The 22,503-nt window shown below is 41.2% G+C and overlaps 1 protein-coding gene across 1 annotated transcript; it reads left to right on the forward strand.

The window, feature by feature from the left end:
• The first annotated feature begins 298 nt into the window (after positions 1 to 298).
• txnrd2.2 (thioredoxin reductase 2, tandem duplicate 2) lies at positions 299 to 22,100 on the forward strand. Its single transcript, XM_062384665.1, has 17 exons — positions 299 to 375; positions 1,402 to 1,467; positions 1,565 to 1,621; positions 1,726 to 1,870; positions 2,382 to 2,456; positions 3,395 to 3,473; positions 3,843 to 3,905; positions 4,176 to 4,246; positions 7,256 to 7,275; positions 7,593 to 7,684; positions 7,778 to 7,952; positions 14,093 to 14,229; positions 16,629 to 16,724; positions 17,223 to 17,315; positions 18,706 to 18,777; positions 19,142 to 19,239; positions 19,757 to 22,100. The coding sequence occupies exons 1-17, from the start codon at positions 300 to 302 to the stop codon at positions 19,878 to 19,880; spliced, it is 1,539 nt and encodes a 512-aa protein (XP_062240649.1). The 5' UTR covers position 299; the 3' UTR covers positions 19,881 to 22,100.
• Positions 22,101 to 22,503: the final 403 nt, after the last annotated feature.

The following is a 22,503-nucleotide window of genomic DNA, read 5'->3' on the forward strand; positions in this document are numbered from 1 at the left end:
TTATGTTCACAGTAAACTGTCCTTATTAGATATTTATTTTACCTCCAGGCACTAAATGGAAAGATAAATTATAATAACGCAAGTGACCATTTTGATATATATTTTACTATATATATTACATGCAAATAAATGTGTATTCAATATCGGTTTGTTTATTTAAATAGTATCAAATGGCCTAATAATTTTATTTTTGTTTTTAGACGATAATCCATGACCCTGTGTGACTTTGTGAGCCATTTTTGTTCAGGCAAATATGTAACCACAACCTCAGCAGTCTGGGGTCCTTTCATAATAACAACATGGCTGCTTTGTGCAGAAGCAGACACCGGTGGAAAAGGACCAAGTGGTTTCATGTCCTAACAAGGACGCTGACAGGTAAAGCAACTGGCTGCGTAGTTCTTATATTATCTGTAGATGCAGAGAACACACCGGGCTCAGGTTAAATAAGCGGAGGTGTTGCTGTTGGCATGTAGCTAACTCAAAACAAAAAAGCTCCTGCTAACTGTCTGTTATATCATGTCCGTTCATGTAATCACCACTGGTGCCGTAAATGTCCACATTAGAAAACGCATCTCTCTGCAGTGCGTGGTGTAACTGTCCTGTTCTGCGCTGTCAGAGTCAGTGTCAGCTGACATGAACCTCTGCTAAAGTCATTCAAACTAAACAGCATGTGAATGCTGCTTCCTAATGTTAGTCTCTACACCTGCTGCTCATTGATAGTTTTTAAACTCTAGACACTGTTGTGTGTGAAAGTCCCAGAGATCATCAGTTTCAGACCAATAACCAGCCTGTCTGTCACCCACCATCATGACCCTCAGATCACTGATGTTGCTGTTTGCTTGATATGATTTGATACCTTGCATCAGTAGTATATGATTGGCTGATTAGATAACTGCACCAATCAGCAGGTACTTGGGTGTTCCTAATAAATTGCTGTGTGTGTAGAGGTCATACTTTTACATATGATCAGCAAACCGCCCCAGCTCAAACAAAGCTACTGGTGGGATAATATGGTGGGAATAATCTATTATATAAGACAAGTGTTATTGTACATAATGTGAGTTATAATATATAATATATCGATGTATAGAAGAGCACTTCTGAAAGTGTTAGTCTTATAGTATATAAGACCTGTGTTATTGTACATAAGGTGAGTTATAATATATAGATGTATAGAAGAGCACCTCTGAACGTGATAGTGTTGCTAGGTTATTGTGTAATATCCCTCTGTAGTTAGATAATATTAAATTGCCACATGTTTGCATGGTGTTATATGAAGAGCCAAACCAAGATGGATTTATGGTCACTGAAACCAATATTCGATAGTAACAAAAACTGGTTTATTATTTATTATTTACAAAATGTTCACTTAGTTATTAATCATCCATTATTCCCACACAGAGAGGTCTGACTATGACCTGGTGGTTATTGGTGGGGGTTCTGGAGGGCTGGCCTGTTCCAAAGAAGGTGATATCGCCGATTCCCATTATTTCTTATAGTCAGGTATCTGTGCCTCCTGATGTCATTTCTATCTAATTTACTATAACGTATACACTTTTTACAGCGGCACTGTTGGGACAGAGAGTTGCCGTTTTAGATTATGTGGAACCATCTGCAAAAGGTAAAAAATTAAATTTGTTATTGCAGTTAATTACAAAATTAAAGTTTGTTGTTTGAAGATTCAAACAGGTCATTAAGTCGTTTGGAAATACTTTTTAAAAACAGGTACCAAATGGGGTCTTGGTGGTACGTGTGTTAACGTTGGCTGCATTCCTAAGAAGCTGATGCACCAGGCCGCTCTACTTGGCACTGCAGTGAAAGATGCCAAGAAGTTCGGCTGGAAGATCACAGGGCCAGTGTGCCATGACTGGTGAGTCCAACTCAAGTTCAATGTGATGTATCTTAATGTTTCGCCAGCTCAAGGGAGAAATCTTCATCATTCTGATTTTAAATGTTTTCTAATTCTAATTTCTTAGAATTAGTAGTTGAACAGCACCATCTAGTGATCGCATTACAGTAAGACAGCGTCCAGGGCAGAACATGTTTGAGATTACATTATGCTTCAGGTACACACAGTCTTTCACATTCTGTTGGAAAACAACACACATTGGATTGGATGTTCTTTTCTAAGAATAAAAACAGTCGAAGAAAATACTTTCAAAGTCTTCAATCAATTAAAAAAAAGAACATAAGCCAACATTTGAAGTTTATTAAAGATTTAGTGAGTCAATGTTTTTCTCATAAATAAAAAAAAATTGACTAACTGTTCCTCTGAGGACACAAACACAAACGCAGGCATATGAAGAGCATCTTGTGTGCACTGTTAGTTTGTCTATGAAGGCAGGTTTCTAGTGTATTTATCACCTGTGATGTGTTTTCAGGGCCACCATGGCAGAGGCTATCCAAAACCATGTCAGGTCTCTGAACTGGGGTCACAGAGTTCAGTTACAGGACAAGTAAGTGAGATCACATGTGCTCACTGTAGCCGTTTTTGGTTCTTTCATTGGTGATGTATTATTTAACGGATTGATTCATTTAAATGTGGTGATTATGGTCTAACAGAAGTTAATAAATAATAATTCCCAGTTTTTTAATGTTTAAAAACCTTAACAGTCTCACAGCCGTACAACAGATATGATGTATTGCGCGTTCACAGCTGAATGACTCTTAGTGCCTGGAAGGCATACAGGTGTTAACCTCTACATGGATGTTCCCAAAATGTGTGTATATATATATATGTGTGTTGCATATATGTATACATACTTTTTTTTTGAATTTATTATATTCCCCTGAAATACAGATTGTAAATATAGATGAGAGTTGTTTTTAACAGCTAGCGCATGAATTTGATTGAATAATACAATCAAAAGTGTAATTTTAAAGTAAATGTTGAAGGGGACTGAAATTCAATATTACTTTAACTTCCAACTATACATTACAGTTCAGTGTTTTCGAATTACTGTTTCCACATAGCAGCAGCACAGCGTAATTTATGATTATTTTTTTTAACCTGACAAACCTGACTAATTTAATTGTAGAAATTATTCTGTCAAATCCTGCAAACTAGAACATATGCTGCTGTATTGATTTTGGTTTGCTTCTTAAAACAAAATTGAGACTAAATCTTTCAACACAAACAAATCACAACAGGTAACAAATAATGAATTATCTTTCACTGTGAAGCCTCTTTCCTGTACAACTAAATCTTGTTTTTAATATCGTTTGTAAGTTAACATTTTCTTGGTCAACGATTATTGTAGAGAAGAAGTAGTGGAAATAATTTGGTTTTGATAATGGGATGGTTATGAGTAAATTGAAAACAGTTAGTTACTGGTCTATATTAGTGTAAATAAATGCACCACTGAGAGAAACCTGTTTGTTTTCTGTTTTGCAGGAAGGTGAAGTATCTGAACATGAAAGGGAGTCTGGTGGATGAACACACTGTTAAAGGATTAACTAAAGCAGGAAAAGAGGTCAGCTACTAATTCACATTTATTTCAATTTCTCAATTTCTTTACACAGTTTCAGTTTAGCCACCACTTTTATTTGTATCCTTTTCTAATGAATTTGCATTTAGATGAATTTAATGCTCTTTTAGTTTCTTAATAAAATGAAGTGCAAAATATAAATCCAAACCAACTTTGTGATCCTACCTTTATAAATCTCTGTACAACTTCATACTGACTGACAGTGCTGCTTGTTTCAGTGTTTTCAGAGTGTTTCCATCATCACCTGATTGTACAATACTGTGGAGACCACTTTCTGTCATCGGACATTTCCTTGTTTTCTAAAGGATATGAACAGAGACTTTTTCATCTCATTTCCCCTCCTCTGTCATACAGACCATCCTCACTGCCAAGAACGTTGTGATCGCCACAGGTGGCCGGCCTAAGTACCCCACAAGTGTAAGTACCATCTGTATTAGGATTTCTCTGCCAGTATGTTGTTGTTTGGTTGGTTGGATACCAGGTAGACGAGTGAGACAGAGTGGGAGAGAGCAGCAGACAAAACAACCGGCCTGAGGTTTCGTAGCATTCCATGATGGCACATAGAGTGCACAAGTCTCAACACACCGTAGATCGGAGGTTTTTTGGGAGCCATCTATTATAGATAGATATGTTGATAGGTGATTGATAGGTTGATGGTTATGTTCACTGCTTTAACTCTTATTACAGATCCCTGGAGCGATGGAGCATGGCATCACCAGTGATGACATATTCTGGCTGAAAAAATCGCCCGGAAAAACGTGAGGAAGTTTTGTCTCAAAACACCCACCCACTCCTACCTGGCAACACGCTTGTATTAAACTGCTGTACTGAGGAGATATTAACAAGTCGGTGCTGTATGATATTGGTCAAATTGCAGTATCAAACATTTTTCAATATTCCAGCAGCATTGTAATATTTTATATAAAGCTTGTTGGCATCTTTCTTGATACATAGAGGAACAAGGGAAACAGCCGCTAACCTCTGTAGTGTTAATGTCTCGCTCTACCCAGGCGATACATTGCTCGCTGACACACCATGTCCTACTGTCACGCACTGTAATCACTCATCAGTGACATGCAGTTTGTTTTTCTCCCTTCCTGTCAGCCTGTCCTCGCCTCATGATTCAGATTAGCGGCGTGCATCCTGACCTTTACAGAACAAGCCCTTTAATCCAACCATTTAGCTCCTGTCATCACCTGGTTAATTGGTCCTTCCCTGACGTTTCCTCTTGGCACCACATGCAGACGCTGATTGGTGGTTGTGGTTGTGGTATTACATGGGTTGTGTCGATTGTTTGTCTCGGTGAGACGGATAAGCAGAAATTATCATTTTCGATGTACCAGCTTCATGTGTGCCTGGCTGTTCATCTGGGGCCTGGACATTTAATTGTTTTTTACTTAAAAAAATGTTATCTAGATTTGATTTGGTTTGTCTGATGAGTAGGGCTTGTACATTTGTTGTGGTTGAAATGCTCCATTTTATTCCCTTTTGCTATTGTTCAGGTTCATCAGTTCCTGTATGATTTTATTCTCAAATGTGAGATGTGGCAAAAAGTGTGCTATTCTGCTTTTTAACCACTTGGTGGCCACCCAAAATCATTTACAGTCAACAAATCAGTGTGAACTGTCCTTTAACAATTACCACTGTAGCATTCACCCATTCAACAAACATCTTTGTATAGGAAGCAGAATTATCCTCTCAGAGAGAACACTTGAGTTCAGGAAGTCCTTTCATGTAGGTGTGTGACAGCTAGTGCGGTCCTCTACGTCCCTGCAGGCTTCAAGGGGTGAGATGTGGGTTAGCATTAGCTCCATGAGCTGGAGATGTTGTGCTGCAGAGCTGTCAGCTGTGCAGGTGAGGTCCAAGTGGCTGTTTCTTCTGGTAGGGCTGGTTTGGGGGGGGGGGGGGGGGGGGGGGGGGTCCAAGTGAGTGATGGTTGTCTAATGGGCCCTGGAGCACACACAGAGGTAAATGACAGATTTGGCCCCAGGGCCGAGTCCCAGAGCTGGCTGCCATCATCAGGCTTCTGGGAGAAAGCGCTAAGCACGTGCCAACAGGACTCTGATACTGGAGGGAGCCGTGTGTTGCGTTGCGTTGGGGTTGATGCTATTTAATTTTACAATGCAACATATTTATTCTCAGAAAACTGTAACCCCTCCCCCCCCCAACACACACACACACACCAGTGCTGCGACACAGCCAAGCCTCAGTATTTTTATATAGTTTGTAGTGTGGCTCCTTGTCCAGTTTGTTACCTCAGGCAAAAGTCCAGTGTAAAATAAGAAGAACCATGTGTGGACGAGACGGCCTCCCCCTTTTTCCCTTTGGCAGCATTTCTTTATATTAAACATATTAACTGTTTTGACTGTGCTGTTTTCAGTAACCTAGCATGGTGATTTTGTCTCAAACATCGATTACAATCTAGGTGGGGAGCAGGAAACAGATTCATGTTACAAACCTTTTGTGCAGCTGGCAACACTTTCACTGTAAAACCTTAAAAAGAAACAGTTAGGGACTGCCAGAGATTACATTTCCCATAAACCGCAGCCAAGAGTCAATGCATTCATACCCTATGCATCTGTGGTTCAATAGATGTATTAGGGTCAGGGTAAGGGGGTTAACCCTAACTCACTGTCTGGACATCTACTTGCCATTTTACTAGTGGGACTAGCGGGAAAAGTTCTGGAAAATGTCCAGAGCGACGGACTTAGATATTTTGCGTTCTCACATACAGCCCCTCTAGAAAATTTGAGGAAAATGTTCAGCACGCGTCTGAAAGTAGCTTAAGTTTCTTTGTATTCAGATAATCCCTCACTTGTAACTCTCCTTGAGGTTTCTGGGGGGGGGTTCTCCCTTGTTAAAAGGGTTTTTGTTAAGCCTAATTAGGATGGTAAATTGTGATTTGTGAATGTGGGCTATAGAAATAACATTTTGGACGGTGAGCATTCATTGAGTCCATTTCCCAAACGACCCATTTGTAGAAAATGGTTGTAAAGATTATTTTCTGTGTCACATCTGTACAGACCCATATTAAAATACAACCAGACGCAGCAGGTGAGGAGTAGGGTTAGGGGAAAGGACCCAGTTTCTCAGTGATGAAAGTGTAGAATCAAGCTAAAGCTCTTTGCCTAATCTTCTTTAAGCCACTTCACAATACTTGCTAAGCACAGTGGTGCGTTACACAGACGTGGGGGACATGGGCACTGGGGCTTTAAGTGGTTAGTGTGAGCATGGACGAGGGCAGGAAGTGCTGCAGGCACCCAGAGCTGTCAGGTGGAGCAGAACTAAAGGGAAGCAGGTCTGAGCCAATGTTTGTTAAAACAAGGGGGAGAGAGGCCTCATCCATGCAGGTGACTGGCTTCACTCAGCGGACTGATGTGCGGACTTGAGCCATGAACATGGCACACCCCATCCGCAGGGATTAGCCTAAATGCTAGAAATTAGCCCTCCTCAACCGACAGATGTCAGTGCTGGATTAGACCTGTGATTCACCTGGACCACACAGACGCACACCTTCACAGACACACACACACACACATTGCTTTTCTGTCCCCTTCTTGTGCATTTCCTTCACACCTCTTGACTTCCCTCTCAGGTGGTAAGGTTCTGTAATTCATCGCCTCTCTAATTCCAGGACTTAAAGTAAACATTTTCAACTTTGGACCTGCTTTGTTTTATTTGGCCAAAAGTGTGCTGAACAATTGATGAAATGTATTTTTATTGTATTATTAGTTTAGCTGAGAGCTTCTCTTTATTGTTTTTTGCAGACTTGTGGTTGGAGCCAGTTGTATCCTTTGTCTGCCAGAGAGCTGGTGAATGGAGCCAGCGCATAAATCCCCTGGTGATCAGTTGAGTGTTGAGTTATTGATTCGATACAATGTAACCTCAGTGTGTGATCAGTTTCAAATTATATTATTAACTCTTAGTATTTCCATTAATACCTTGAGACTGGTCCAAAAAAGTTTTTACATTACTGTATTTAGAAACAGTTAACAGTTATTTTGTTAAGATGCTGCATGACTGTGACTTTTTAAGGTTCACTCTTAATGGTGCTCTCTTTGAATGTAAATCAAGCACTTGAGTCCTTAACCTGGTGTTGCTCAGATGTGGCCCTTGAGTGCGCAGGGTTTCTCACAGGCATCGGCTTGGACACCACAGTGATGGTTCGCAGTATCGCCCTCCGGGGGTTTGATCAGGTATTGCTCACTGCCTTAAAGTGTGCATTATCTGATTATCATGATGGTTATGTCATCGTGTGTGAATGTGAGTATTCTCTCTTTCTTATGCAGCAAATAGCAGGTCTAGTGACAGACTATATGGAGACGTATGGGACCAAGTTTGTGTGGAAGTGTGTCCCAAAGAGAGTGGACAAACTGTCCTCAGGAGCCTTGCAGGTAACCTGGACCGACACCCAGACAGGCAATGAGCACAAGGACACTTACGACTCCGTGTTGTGGGCAGTGGGTGAGTCTGTGTGTCATCTTGATTGTGCATGTGTGTGTCATTTCTTAACGACAGATCATCAATATCTAAAACTAGAATGAGCCTCAGTAGAGACCTCTCAGTCCCCTATGCAACCAAATTTAGATTCACTAGATACAGATTGTTATTGGGATCCACACTAAATTCCACACACTCGTAAATATCAGCGCCTGATGTTTGTTTTTTTCATCAAGACCCATGAATTATTGAGAAATAAAAAAATTACAATAAACACCCTATCATTGCCCATATCGCATCCCTCCACCAAGTTTTTAGGCATTCATCCAGTATTTTGGGGATTTTCTGCTAACTAACTGACGAACCAACAAGCAACGATGATAACATTTCCACCAGAGGTACCTAAGGAGGGAGGTAACATAAGCAATATGCTTGATGAACCATCACCTCCTCCACATGAAGATCAAAGCAGTCGTTCAAGTACAGACAACATCCCTGAAGTGGTCGTGGCTCATTGTGTTGGTTGTAAAAACATCAAAGCTGTAGGCTTGAGACAAATGTCACAAAAATGACGACACAGGACATGACAGCTTGAGTTTAGATACAAGACTTGAATGCAATGATTTTTAAATATCTGGTTTTAGCCTGACCGTGTTGGTCATTTCTAGCACAGCCTCGCACCTTGAATATAAAACATTGACGCTACGTTTAAAGGAACTCACTTGATATACTGAAGACTTGACGTGAAATTTGTTGTGATTGACTCGACTTGATTTGCACTTGTCTTTCAACATGTGTTGGACTTGAATCAGGGAAAAAGAGCCTTCCCTTTGAGGTTCTAACTGGGGCTTCAATCAGACTTGGATTGACTAATCTAATGATATGGAGTTGAAAAACATGGTTGAGATGATCTCATAACTCGATTTGATTATGAAGTCAACTTTCAAAATCATGATCAGATATTAAAACACCGTTGCTATGAAATTAGTTAAATCAGTTCATAGTACAGTGATTAACCCCCTATCCCCTATTTTCAAAACTTCTCTAGGGACGGCATGTTAATCTACACCTGTATTGTTTCCCTGCAATGTAATAATAGATCCCTGACATAAAACCAGGCTATGACTGTGTTCCCCCGCCACCATCAATTTCATTGTCATCCTCAATAGAGTGCAGTGTCAGCAGATAGAAGAAGAATCAAGGCTGAAAACAAAGTAATAAAGCCTGAGCGATGGGAATGGCCAGGGGACGTGTTAATCACCCAAAGCTGGCTCACGGGTAGGAGAGGGGCAGGACGGGGCAGGATGCACCCAGGCACAGGGTCACCACATTCCCCTCTTTGTTCTCCCTCTCTGCGCCTTCCTGCCCGTGCCAGCCCTGCGGAAACCAACCCTGCATCTGTCACTGCCATCCCTGCCCACGGCCCTCCGCCTGCCATTACAACCAGCTCTATGCCTCCCCTCTCTCGTCTTTACATTTTCTGTTCCATCATTTCACTTGTGCCATTCCACAAGCAGTGTGGGTAACAATGGAGGGGACTTCCGTCAGAGCCGCAGCCGTCAGTTTATTTGTGTTGAGTGCTTTCAAAGACGACGCCGTGCTTCCGAAAATCGGACTTCCAGGTTTCTTGCTTTATGAGCGTGTGTGTGTGTGTGTGTGTGTGTGTGTGTGTGTGTGTGAGGGAAACGGCGTCCTTTTGCTCCATGCGTGTGACAGTGACAAGGATGTGCGTGACCCCGCAGCTGAAATGACGTTCGTTCTTCTCGCCCGTGGCGGAATTCCCACATGGTCTCGCCATGAGGCTGCTGGTGAGAATGCTATATGCAGTGAGTGCTAGTTGGGTCGGTGTTTGTCATTACATGCGTGAGATGCTGCAGTGAGTGAGAGTTCACGCCAAAACTCTGCATAGAACTTGACATTTTGTAACCCCCCCCAAAATATATTTTTGTCCTAATTCACAGACCACAAAACTCTCTTTCACATCGTATTTTGTATCATCTGCTGCTAAATCTTAATCACCACAGCTTAAATTTCAATCATATTAAATCAAACCTTTCTACTCATCAAAAGTTTGTCCAGAAATTGTGAAAATACAAGTAGCAGTTCCCTCTATTTCAAACCTTTACTGGATTCACTGCATATCCATGACGGCTTTAGTTCCCATACAGTTCAGTGAGAACCAGTAACAGCCTGGTCTCTGCTCTTTGATGTGTGCATGCAGGAGTTATGAGTACAAGGCCACTTCCCTTTACACTGACCTTACACTAGGGGCCGGGCAGAGTCCCAGGCCTCTGCGGAGTTATTAAAGGCCAGAGGGGAGAGGGGGACAGTATCACCAGCGTCTGCTACATCCTTCTCCACAGCCCTGCCTGCCTCCACCTTTCCCCTGCTCCTTCCTGGCCTCATGGCCGCTCCCCTGTCCAGGTGTGCCCACAGAAACACATCAGGAAACAGAACATTTCCATTCTTCCTGTCTGGTTGCAGATAGTGGACACATTAGTCTTCCTCCTCACTTTGCTCTACCGTACTCGAGGATGTCACAGTTTTGAAAGCACATTTGCCTTTTGAAGATCAAGTTCCTGATCTAAAGTTGCTCCTCTGTCTACATCTTTCTGTAGCATCAAAAATATAGATAATCATACAAATGAATCAGAACAAGAGGGGACTGTGTATATTATGCATTACTCAATCATATTACATAGATGGTTTTGGGGGCAAGAGCGTGATTACTGTGATTCATACAACATAGTATGGAATCACACTTCTCGTTTCTGGACACTGGTAATTACCACTCACCCAACATATTTTTTTGTTTCATTTTCCTTTCCCTTGATTTTATTATTATCCACAGACAGCAACCATTTCTTCTGCCAGTTAGATCTAAATCTGTTTGCACTATGAAATAAAACTATTTTGGTCTTAAATGGATTTTGGGGCGGCCCGTGCAATCTCTTCTCCAAAGAACAACACCTCCCCTTCATTTCCACTCCCTTTTGTCTTTGTTCATTTGATTGATCAGATAAGCGTCCAGGTCTCATTTCAGCTTTGTTGTGGCTAATTAGCGTAGCCGTCTGTAGGCTTCCTCTTTATGTCCAAACAGGCTTTGTTCAGATCAGCCCATGTGTCTGACCACAGTCTGTGTGTGTCCCAGCTCATACCAAGTCCCTTATCAGCTACCTCACTGTTGTTGTGTTGTCGCCGTACAATGGAGATGTGGTCAGTGCCACAGTTCAGCACCGAGTGGAATTACAGACGGGAACGCCTCGTATGGACAGAGAAAGTCTGAACTCAGCAGTCAGATTCTCCTGATAAAGATCTTTGTAGGCCCATACTGATAATCTCACTGTAACTGAAGCTGAAATGTAATATTTTCAAAGCAGAAAAATCTCAAGTATAAAGTGTTTAAGCTGCACCAGCTGTCAGAGAGGTAAGCCCTCCACAGGATGTAGACCATAATGGACACAAATCCCCCACACCCTTTGAGCATCTATAGGTTAAAAAAAATATATACATTGAGATCTAATCACACTCTAATGTTGTCAAAGTTAACGGCAGTAGGAAGAACAAATATTGTTCTTTATGTTTGTTGCTTCATATAGAATCATAACTTATTCTATGAAGGAACTGTAACTAATGTAGAAACAGGTAAAGAATGATTGATGACTCGATGTAATCAAACACAGTTATCATATATAATGATATATGATTACCACATCTTTTGTGTCATATAAAGCATTCGTTAGTGTGTTTATACACATTTACAAATCATTTACGAATAGGTTTTAAATAGTTTACGATGATGACATGCTAAACTAGAGTTTGAAGGGAAACGTCACAGACTGTCACACTAGGGGCACTAGAGGGTAGTTGAACATAGTGAGATGTCACTTCAGTCCACATTGGAGTAAGAAAGAAGTGCGCTGACCAGATCTCTGTAGCCTGCTCCTCGTCTCTGCCTGAGGCTGCTCGTCATCTATGCTGTTGAGTGTAACATACCTGAACTTCTTAACCAGTCTGTCAGCAGTCATATTTTGTGACTTATTTTGTGGTTTCAGATTTTTAAATAAATGTTCAGTAGCTGTCCATAGTAATTATGTAAATATGAATTGCTGGAGGACTGATCACCATGCATCTATCAGTTCAACCTAATAAAACTCAAGATCTACTTACTAAGTTTCTGCTTTCAGCTGTTTCTCATGGCCTTCAACAGATAGTTTGATGAGGAAAGTGAGGAAAGTATTAATATATAAACAAATAATATGCTATATGGCTACAGACGTTATGTCATCAATCATTCACTGATTAACATTGTATATACACCAGTTACAGATGTGTTTTTTAAGTTACAATTGATGACAAATACTGATGGATGGAAGGTTGGAATGATAGAATCTGTTTACAAAAAATAAAAAATAAAATTGAAATTTTTTAAATATTCTTGTACTTCTCCTAAATAAAAATGCTTGGTATGAGTATTGAGCCCTTTGCCAGAAACATAAAATGGAAATTAGAAAATCTGATACTTTCTTTAGGAAGCTATGCGTATTATACTAAACTTAACACCAACTAGAGAATAATATGGACTTTTCTAATGTTGTGGCTATAGACGACAAGAAAATATTTACAAGTGCTGCTTTTGGGAAATGGTCATGACTGGCTAACTTCCTGTCCGTCCTCCTCGTCTGTGCTCTCTGTTCCATTCAACCACCCATGCTGCGGAGAACTAGACAGGTCCCTGTAGCCCACTGGTCTGAGAAGAGGGGGAGCGCGTTGTTCTCCGGCTCCAGTCAGGAAAAAGGGTCTCGGAGGTTTGTTGTTTTTGCCGTCAGATAGAATCTACACGGGTACCTCGGGCCGGGTGTTTATTATGCTACCCAGGCAGGTTATGAGGAGCTACGGAGAAGGCCGAGGAGGCAGTGGTTCATGCTCTATCACCATGGAGACTCAGTGTCGACAGCATCAGTCAACCGTCTCCCAGGAAGTGTCAGAAATCGCACCTCTGTGTCCCATGGGATCGATGGGATAAGCAATTCCCAGCTGCTCATCATTTCTCCTCCTCTAGAGCTTTTAGCTGTCCAGATGTTTTAGTTAATTGCATGTTTTGTCCAACTACTTGTTCAAAACCCTGAGATATTCAATTTGAAATGATACAAAACTGAGAAAAATTTGGAAATCCCACTTTGTTCCTGCCAGTGTTTGACATTTTTAAATAAGCATCAATGGCCACAATGGCTCAACGGTTTTAACAGTGGACCACAAATGTCTCTACGCGTAGAATGAACCCTAATGAGTTTCATCTTCTGTCATTTTCTGCACGTTCAGTTCAAAGTTTGAATAGCTTGAACTTTCCTATATGGATAGGCACTTCTGTCTATCTATAGTTCTGGTTTTCAGATGATGTAGTCTAATAGCTTTGGTGATCCCCCGACTTTTCATCTAGTCCTTTCATCAGATCAATTATTGTTCTACTTGCCCAGTGCTCCTATCAGTCTGCTCTCAGATTTGTGCTGAGTGCTAATAATAAAATGTTAGAATACTATCCGGTCAAGAAGATGATAATGGTAAACATATGTGTTATGAGTTTTAAGCATCAGCATGTTAGCATTTTCATTGAGGCTATGTAAGCTATGTCAGTCTTTAGCTCAAAGCAACATTGTGCCATAATACAGTTTGTAGAGAAGCTAGCATGGTTGTAGACTCTTAGCCTTGTTGGTTTATAAATTAGCTATTATTGGAATTATTAAGAAGTTTATAGTGAATGATTATAATTAACTATTTATTTTAGAAGTTGATTTTCTCTTATTTTATTCGAAGACATCGTATAACAAATTTCTTAAGGTAGATCTTCATATATACTACACCGCACATTGTCGCCCCCTGAAGGTGAATCAGCGGAAAACCACAATCCTATTTGTGTTACACAACTTTATAGTTTTAGAAAGCCCTCTCTCTATTGTTTGAGCTGCAGATAGCCTCCCTCTGTATAAGCTATCTTTAGGTTTTTGATTAGAAACATTCTCAATTGTCTGTGTAGGACGGGGCTTAAGGACGTGCCTGAAAACCTGAACATAGAATGTTATGAACACTATAGAGCGCCTGTCTCCTCTTCCACAATTCACTTCATAATTGTAATGTAATACACTGTTATTGTGTTGTTTCCTCAGGTAGAGTCCCTGAAACCAAGGCACTGGGCCTCGACAAGCTTGGCGTGCGAATCAACAAGGAGACGGGGAAAATAGTTCTGGGCGCTGACGAGTCGACCTCGGTGCCAAACATCTATGCTTTCGGTGACATTGGTGAGGTAGGTTTTGTCAGCACTGGCTACACTGCCGGAAGAAGCTACGGCAATAGCAAAACACAGCGCATGTCTGCAGTGTTAATTTAGAGTGTGGAAATCCACACTGTTCAAAGTTACTGGAAGTCCACACCCACGTCAGTTAAGTCTCGTCCAAAAGTCTGTCATCACTGGGAGCGAAATGTGGAATCACTCACCTCCAGATAACGGCTCTGGAAAATATCAGTAAATACAGAATCATCACTAAGTTATTTTCACATCAATATAATACTGGTTATAAACTAATACTGTTACATTATTCAAATGTGACAGAAAGTCCACTCTGAACACAGCCACATTTTTTGATGCTTTACCTGAAACATCCTTCTGCTGGTTCCCACTGAGTCAGGCATGAGTCAAATTAAAGAATACATGTTACATATAGCAAGACTCTGACACAATCTCCAGTGTCCACGAATATTGATAAATCAAGACAAATCATATTCATTAACACTTCAGATCTTGGCCTATAATTATCAGATTCAAACTTTTTCTTCAGTCAACCATGTTGCTCTTGTTCATAGTTGTTTGTACTACATGAATAGGAACTGCTGCAGGATTAAGTCTTAAGATGCAAATTAATTCAAATGTTATTTAAAAATTAGCTCAAACTCAGATGTAGATCATTTTAATTTAAGCCTTATCTTTAATAACTCAGTAATAACTAAGTCTTCACCTGAATTTGTGGGGCAGGGTCCGATTAAAGTGTTTTCATCAAGACTATACACCAACTCTATTTTCTAGCCAGTTGCAGGTCCATCCATTTTATATTATTTAGTACAAATCATATAGCTTTAGGGCCTGTTTTTCTATTGCTTTCTCATTTTATATTTTTGGCAGTTTCAGTCCAACTTTACTTTATATGCATATGAGCCACACACAACCTCCAGCTATTAGGCAAAGATTGTGAAGGATGATTCAGGGCAACTCTGACTTGTATTTTATTTTCCCAAAGTTAAAATCTCTCATTTGGGTTCCACTACTCATTTCAACCAAGACCTGTACAAATATTTTTTTTTAAATTGATTTCATTTGATTTAATTTATATACATGTGTATGTATATTTACATACATTCACATGTGTTTGTCCATCTTGTAAATTAATTCGGCTTCTACGATGTCTGATATAAAAATGGTTAACCTCTAGATAAGAGGTAAAATCAATAACAAAATAAATCAGAGTTACATTGTGATGAGAAAAAAAATCTAAATTCATGATTATTATCTCACAGGTAGAACATTAATTTGTGCATATATATAAAAGAAAGATTTTCCAGCAGTGGGCACTTGGCAAGAGACTGATTACGAAGTGAAGCCAGTGGCACTGTGTGTTCAGAGCGGCTCCAGCCATGTTAATACTAGTTCTACCTGCTCAATGTAACGCCAGTGTTGTGTTTTCATCACCACCAGCTGTGCACTTCCTTCCTGCCTCCCAGGCCCCATGACACACACACAGAATCGCTGAGCGACTTTTTGATTGACAGCTGGCTTTGAGGAGTCGTGATTCACCCCAATCTGTCTGTCAACTTTTCACGGCAACGGGAGGATTTATTTTCTCCTTTTTTTTAAAACCGAGATGGTTTATGTATCTCTCGATTTGTCCATCGCTGTTATTCTTGATCTCAGGAAAGAGTGCCAACAAATGCATTATAATGACGAATGCTGTCTGGTGTGTAAACAGTTACTGGAATACCAGAGAGCACATCCACATACATGCAGAGGTGCAGGAGGTGTTTTGGACAACAGGATGTGCGATGGTAATTCAACAGGTTTAAGTCATGCCTTTAGAATTGCCCTGCAGCCCTACTGTTTCCTGTACCATTCTCTGTCTGTCTCTCTGTGTGTGTGTGTGTCTCTCTCTCTCTCTCTGTGTGTGTGTGTGTGTGTGTGTGTGTGTGTGTGTGTGTGTGTGTGTGTGTGTGTGTGTGTGTGTGTGTGTGTGTGTGTGTGTGTGTGTGTGTGTGTGTGTGTGTGTGTGTGTGTGTGTGTGTGTGTGTGTGTGTGTGTGTGTGTGTGTGTGTGTGTGTGTGTGTGTGTGTGTGTGTGTGTGTGTGTGTGTGTGTGTGTGTGTGTGTGTGTGTGTGTGTGTGTGTGTGTGTGTGTGTTTTGGCGGACATCCAGGACAATGAAGTCAAAATCCTAGAAGCAGAGATTTGTGTTAGATAGTTTAAATGTTTTAACTCTCACCACTTGTGTCAGTCAGTGCCTCCCGCTTCAAAAAGTGTTTGTATTTACACTATTTCTGGACTGTATGCTCTTAAAAAGGAAAAAGTCTGATATTTCTGAAATAAAAAGGAAAATTTCATTTAAAATAATTTGTGATTATATGTTTACAGATGAATAAATGAGCATTTCTCCTGTTTTAGGGTCGTCCTGAATTGACACCGACAGCAATTAAAGCAGGAAAACTTCTATCCCACAGACTGTTTGGTCAGAGCACGGAGCTCATGAACTACGACAATGTAAGACACACACACACACACACACTGACAAGCTGCTATTTTTCCTCCAATTTTTCACGGGTTTGTGTCTTTTGAGCTCTTTGTTTTTTACGTTGCAGTTAGACATAAATAACAATGTAATACGTTCTGGTAACTTTTTAGTTTGAGTATCATATGCACCCAAACCCCCATCTGACCAAACCACCAACTTCTCTCCAGGATAAGTTTAGAATAAACATACAACATTTTTCAATATATCATCATTCTTCATCAACTTATATACACAGAAATGTATCAGTCACCAAGTCTTAATGGGTGTTTGAATATAGTGTTGAGTTTCCCAACCTACATATAATGGGAATTTGTAAGACTGATATACTGACGATCTTTTTGATGTAGTTTCGGATTAAAATAAATAATTAAAATATGTCAGTATTTTGGATATGTAAGTATTCATAAAAGTGAAAGTATTCCTGAGAGGACAACTGGAGTTAATATTTCGATGTGTTTGTGGGACAGGTGCCCACCACAGTGTTCACCCCTCTCGAGTACGGCTGTGTAGGTCTGTCTGAGGAGGAGGCAGAGAGGAGACATGGAAAAGACGGCATTGAGGTAACATAGATGTGTCCTTCTAATACTTTTATGTGCAGTGAATTTACAACTGATAATAATTCCAGAATGTATTTAATTTTAAATACAATTTTGTATATGTCCACATTTCAACCTAAAAGAAACCTGTTTTTCATAATGACTTATTCAAACTAGGAAAATACATTTTTCCACTATATACTTAACGAATTATGTGCATTACTTAATTACACATGAGGACTAGAGGAGGTGGGACCTGAACCCTTAACTAGCAGTCTTTAATGAAGCTGTACAAGTGGCCACAATGGTTGGAATGCCACTTAATATAAAATAATATCATTTATGGTATACATATATTTTTATGTTAATAATGATAACAGCTGTGCTTTGCTGAAGAATTGAAAATGGATTTTCTAACTACTTTTACAATTAAATATTTGTTTCTGATGCAGAAATAGCTTTTTATTCCAACACCATTTTAACTTTAACTTTGTTGCATTATGAGATTTGTATCTTTACCAATAAATTATCGGCACATGCTACACATGCACAAAAGTACAAAGTCATGCTTCAACTGGTCATGCTGTACCATAAGCCGGCCATAAACCCAGACACACACACACACAATGCAAATATAAGCAGCTCTGTGTTTTACCTGCTTGTGTACGCACATGCTGTGCCAGATACTAGCTAACACCTGCAGGAGGCTGTAGATAAACGGTTTAGCGGGCGAGGTGGGGCTCCCAGCTGTGACTGACAGGCGAGCAGGAGGCCTGATTGAGGTGTGTATGGGGTGATGACAGGCGCGCTGAGATCTGAGGAGGAGCTGCAGCACCAGGCCCCCGACAGCTGCGCGGCCGTCACAACCTGTGTCGGCACGTTTTGCCCCGTGGAATAAAACGCACTCGACGTACGTCATAGTCAGGACTTTTGAAATCTCTCGGCATCGTGAGCAAGCACTGAGATTTTGATTTAGCATTTACAAAGATTGTATCAGGGTGAAAGAATCAGTGTTAACAAGGATCAGCTGTATTTTAGTCACAGTCGTCTTAATCAGCATGTAGTGATGAGACATAAAATACAAGATGTAATGAATGAAGCTATGACCTGATATTATATTCAATAAATACTTTTTACTGATTCTATTGTAAAGCAGAACTTTCAAATACTAGTAAGATATTAACTGACTTAATGCATCACAGTGCAATTAACTCAAGTGCCTCCTTTTTTCACAATTCAGTTATATCTCAGTAACCGTAGGTTTTTACTGTACAAAATACACAAGACTCCTTCTGTGTTTTTGTTTTAGCTTTTTGTTTTATAAAAGTCGGCAGAACACAAAATACAACAATAATACATGCTTTATCATTTAATTTCTGCTTATATTACTTGTCCTCTCTGTTTGTCTGTGTAGGTCTACCATGCTTTCTACAAGCCTCTGGAATTCACTGTCGCCGAGCGTGATGCCAGCCAGTGTTACATAAAGGTAAGGTTGACCTGCAGACCTGTCATGAGTTGTTCTGTGCGATATTTTGAATCAGGTTCTTTTTATTTTGTATATTATATATACTATGTTATTCGTTTTTGTGGGAGACACACTGGAGGACAGGAGCAGTACAAAGTGTTGCCTACTACAGCAGGGTAGTGGGATTCAGACTGCTCACATGTATGAGGGATCAATACGTAGTGTTAGATAGTCCCACCAGCCTCTGATTACATCTGTGGCCTAGTGAATCAGATTTAGGATCCACTTTTCCTGGTCTACCTACTACAAAGATGAAAATAATGTGCAACGTGCAAATGCCTATTGCCTATACTTTGCCTATACTTAGTGTTTTAAACTTCCTCAGGTGGTGTGTGAGCGAGGTGGAGATCAGAAGATCCTGGGTCTGCACTTCACTGGTCCCAATGCAGGAGAAGTCACACAGGGCTTTGCTCTCGGCTTCCAGTAAGTCTAGATTACATTTGTGATACATTCTGTGTTGAGTTTATGTGTTTTAGCTTTAGAGTCAACTTGATGATCAGAACGGAATATGAATTGATCTGGCTGCACTGTATATATGTTATACATTTTTCAGAAGATATAGAAGTGAAATTTTTTTTACTTCTGTCGTTTTTTTTTAAATTGTACATCTGACTACTGTTTCAAAAGGCAGGTAAAGCAAGAGTTTGGTGGATCATTGATAGTCATTTACTTTAAAAAGCTATAAACAACAGACTGCCTCAGTAAATCTCTACAACACATCACTGATACAGCTCCTCTCCGAGCTCTTCAGCAGAGACAACCTTGCTTCAAATTAAGCTACACACCATGTTGAGGACAAACAAGCTCTTACAAATTGACTGATGGCACAAAATTACAGGACTCATTAAAGCGTAGATCACTTACACAGTTGTCGGTCATGATACAGTGTGAGTAACAGCAGCTTGAATTAACTCTGTGTGTGTGATTGTGTGTTTCTCAGGTGCGGGGCAACATATTCCCACCTGTTGCAAACAGTAGGCATCCACCCAACCTGTGCTGAGGAGGTGGTCAAGGTCAACATCACCAAGCGCTCCGGCCTGGACCCCATGGTCACCGGCTGCTGAGGTTAAGCCCCTCGGTCTCTGACCACTGTTGAGCACACAGGGTCCCACAGTAGAAAGAAATTAGCCTGGGTTTATTGCGCTCTCTCTCTTGGTCCCTCTCTCGCTCTAATATGGCCCCAAAATGGCACCAATTTACACAGTGCTTTGTCCAATTTATGACGTCCCTCCTGTGCAGTAGGATCTCATCTTAAAACAGGCATGGATGTAATCCCTGGCTGCACAGGTTAGTGTCATTGACATGTCATGACATAACCAAGACTATGCTTATCCCATCTACATGCATGTTATATGTATTCTGTAGAAGTGCATTGGCTATAGATCAGGTTATCGAGGCCACAGAGTTAGCTTCTTTTAAAATAAACAGGCTCATCAATCAGGAATAAGGCCCGTGCTCAGGGTTGTGTTGAAACCGTACGAGAAACGTGGACAGAGCCCTAACGTTTTTCTGAATATATATTCTGCAAATATTGTTGTTTCTCTGGCTGTACTTCCTGTCCATTAGTCTTAGAGGTGACACATACCACACACCCCCACCCCCTCTTCATCCCCCGTGACACTGATGGATGGCCCCAGAGCCGTCGCTGCAGCGACACCGCCCATTTCCCATGGACACACACAAACAGTTGGCAGGCCGCCTGTCCGTCAGCCAGCAGAGAGCCCGGCCTAGGGAGCCCCAGCTTGTTTAGGGCCCAGCAGAGTCCAACAGCAGACCCCAGGACTCTTTCTCTTCCTCCCATGCCCTCCTTCCTCCCAAGTCATGCAGGAATGTAGATGAACCACAAGCATGTGCTGTCAAAAGCTGTGTGGATGCCACAGCCCAGGCCCAGTGCAACCCTATCTATTGATAACAGAACTGTGAGAGCTCTATTACAGCTGCACTACTCAGCCCCGCCCAAAGGTGGCACTGTTGCCCTCCAGTTCCCGCCTATATTCCTGAGCCAAACGAGGAAGGAGGGATAAAGTAGTCAGTGGATAAAATACAAGTCTGAATACATTCAAGTTGCACATTTAATCCCCTTAATCCCTTAAAAAGATGTGTGTTTTGGGTGAAGCTGGGTAGCAGGTTTGCCAAACTGATAAGGGTTATCTGTTGTGTATTTACATGGGTGACAGGTTAGGCCTCAAGAGTCCTCACTATCAAAGATAAGGGGAGCTGTTTATGTCAATAAAGCAGTGATAGACCCCCAGAGTTTGCCAAAGTGTTTAAATGTTCCTCCAGCTGCCTGTACTGGACATCTTGGGTCTATTAAGCAGAGGAGGAGGAGAACTGTCAATAAGGATGTCTGCTGCAGGAATCGGGGCAGCGAAGAGTAGTTTGGTGGTTGTAGTTTATTTTTATTTGAAGTCTAATCTGCCCCGTCTGATTAATGATTTCGATGAGGGGAGTGACAGCGTGCCAGGAGATGGAGAGAGGAAAACGAGAGAGAGGGCTACCAGGTTTATTTGGACCGGGGCTGGAGGAGAGAGCTGAGTTTCAGACCTGGTTAGGGAGGGAAGGGGGATTCCTGTGTGCTCTATTCAGGGCCGAGGTGCTGACTGAAGGACCCTGACCTCCGCTCAGCAGGAACAGCTTGACTCTATCACTCGGAGCACAGAGGGCTCACATACTGCGGTGCCACGCAGCAGGGGCCTGGGGGGGGGCTCGGGTTGAAGGGACGTTTGAATGGCCTAGGGACGGACAGAACAAACCCACCAGCCAACCCACACAACACCGAGCGGTGGCGGCGTGTTTGCCCAGGGTAATTGAGTCTATGTTCCTGAGCTTAACGAGCCACTTCAGAGACCCCAGGGTGGGCCCAAGGCTACGTGAGGGAAGTCATCGAGGCCGTTGGTGGAACTGTAATGTCTGTTTGCTTTTTACCCTCCACTTCCCCTCTGCTTTGTCTCATCTGCTCTGTTACTTTATACACAGTACAACTCCTCACCAGCATTTTCAATTAATTCTTTTTTTTGTTTACTCCGGGCCCAAACTTCCACACCAGTTAACCTCACCTGTGTCCTGCTGAGCGGGGTCACCTTTCAGGTCGGCCAGATAATGATGACCTGCACTAAAACCCAGAGCTGGGGAGTGCAGGCCTGATGTCCCCTGGCTGACAACTTTAGTAGATGTAAATAGAGAAGTGTAATTTTCCATTAAAGCTTTGTAATACATAATTTATATGTAAATTAATAAGTCATTGGAATGCAAGGTGTCACCATTAAAGTAATGATGCCCATTGATTGACTGTTCAGCGTTCTATATTACTCGTCTGTTTTATGGATGTGCATGAATGTGCACGTGTATACATTGTAATAGAGTGCATGTGTGTATATAATGAGTTATTTTCACCTGGATGAAACAAAGAGCTTTGTAACAGAGAGAAGAAAAAGCTGAAAGATGCTGTATTTCCATTATTTTGAAAATACAGCATCTTTTCTTTCTTGCGGAGTTTGAAAGGGAAGATTGAAATCACGCTCATGTCTATTCGCTAAATATGAAGTTAAGGCCTGGGGCCAGTTAGTTTAACACAGACTAGGAACAGAAGGAAAAAGCTAGACTGTGGTTATGTGCAGAAGCACTTTTTTCACAGGTTCAGTCAATGCATGTGGTCCAACTGAAAAATCCCGAGAACCCCTGATGGAG

This window comes from Platichthys flesus, chromosome 3 (genome assembly GCF_949316205.1).
Source record: "Platichthys flesus chromosome 3, fPlaFle2.1, whole genome shotgun sequence".
NCBI classification, from domain to species: domain Eukaryota; kingdom Metazoa; phylum Chordata; class Actinopteri; order Pleuronectiformes; family Pleuronectidae; genus Platichthys; species Platichthys flesus.

What these genes read in the sequence shown, in the direction of transcription:
- txnrd2.2 (XM_062384665.1), top strand. Translation starts at nt 300, where the DNA reads ATGGCTGCTTTGTGCAGAAGCAGACACCGGTGGAAAAGGACCAAGTGG. An exon ending in CTCCGTGTTGTGGGCAGTGG is followed by an intron (nt 7,953 to 14,092) that starts GTGAGTCTGTGT and finishes TTGTTTCCTCAG; the next exon opens with GTAGAGTCCCTGAAACCAAG. An exon ending in CCAGCCAGTGTTACATAAAG is followed by an intron (nt 18,778 to 19,141) that starts GTAAGGTTGACC and finishes AAACTTCCTCAG; the next exon opens with GTGGTGTGTGAGCGAGGTGG.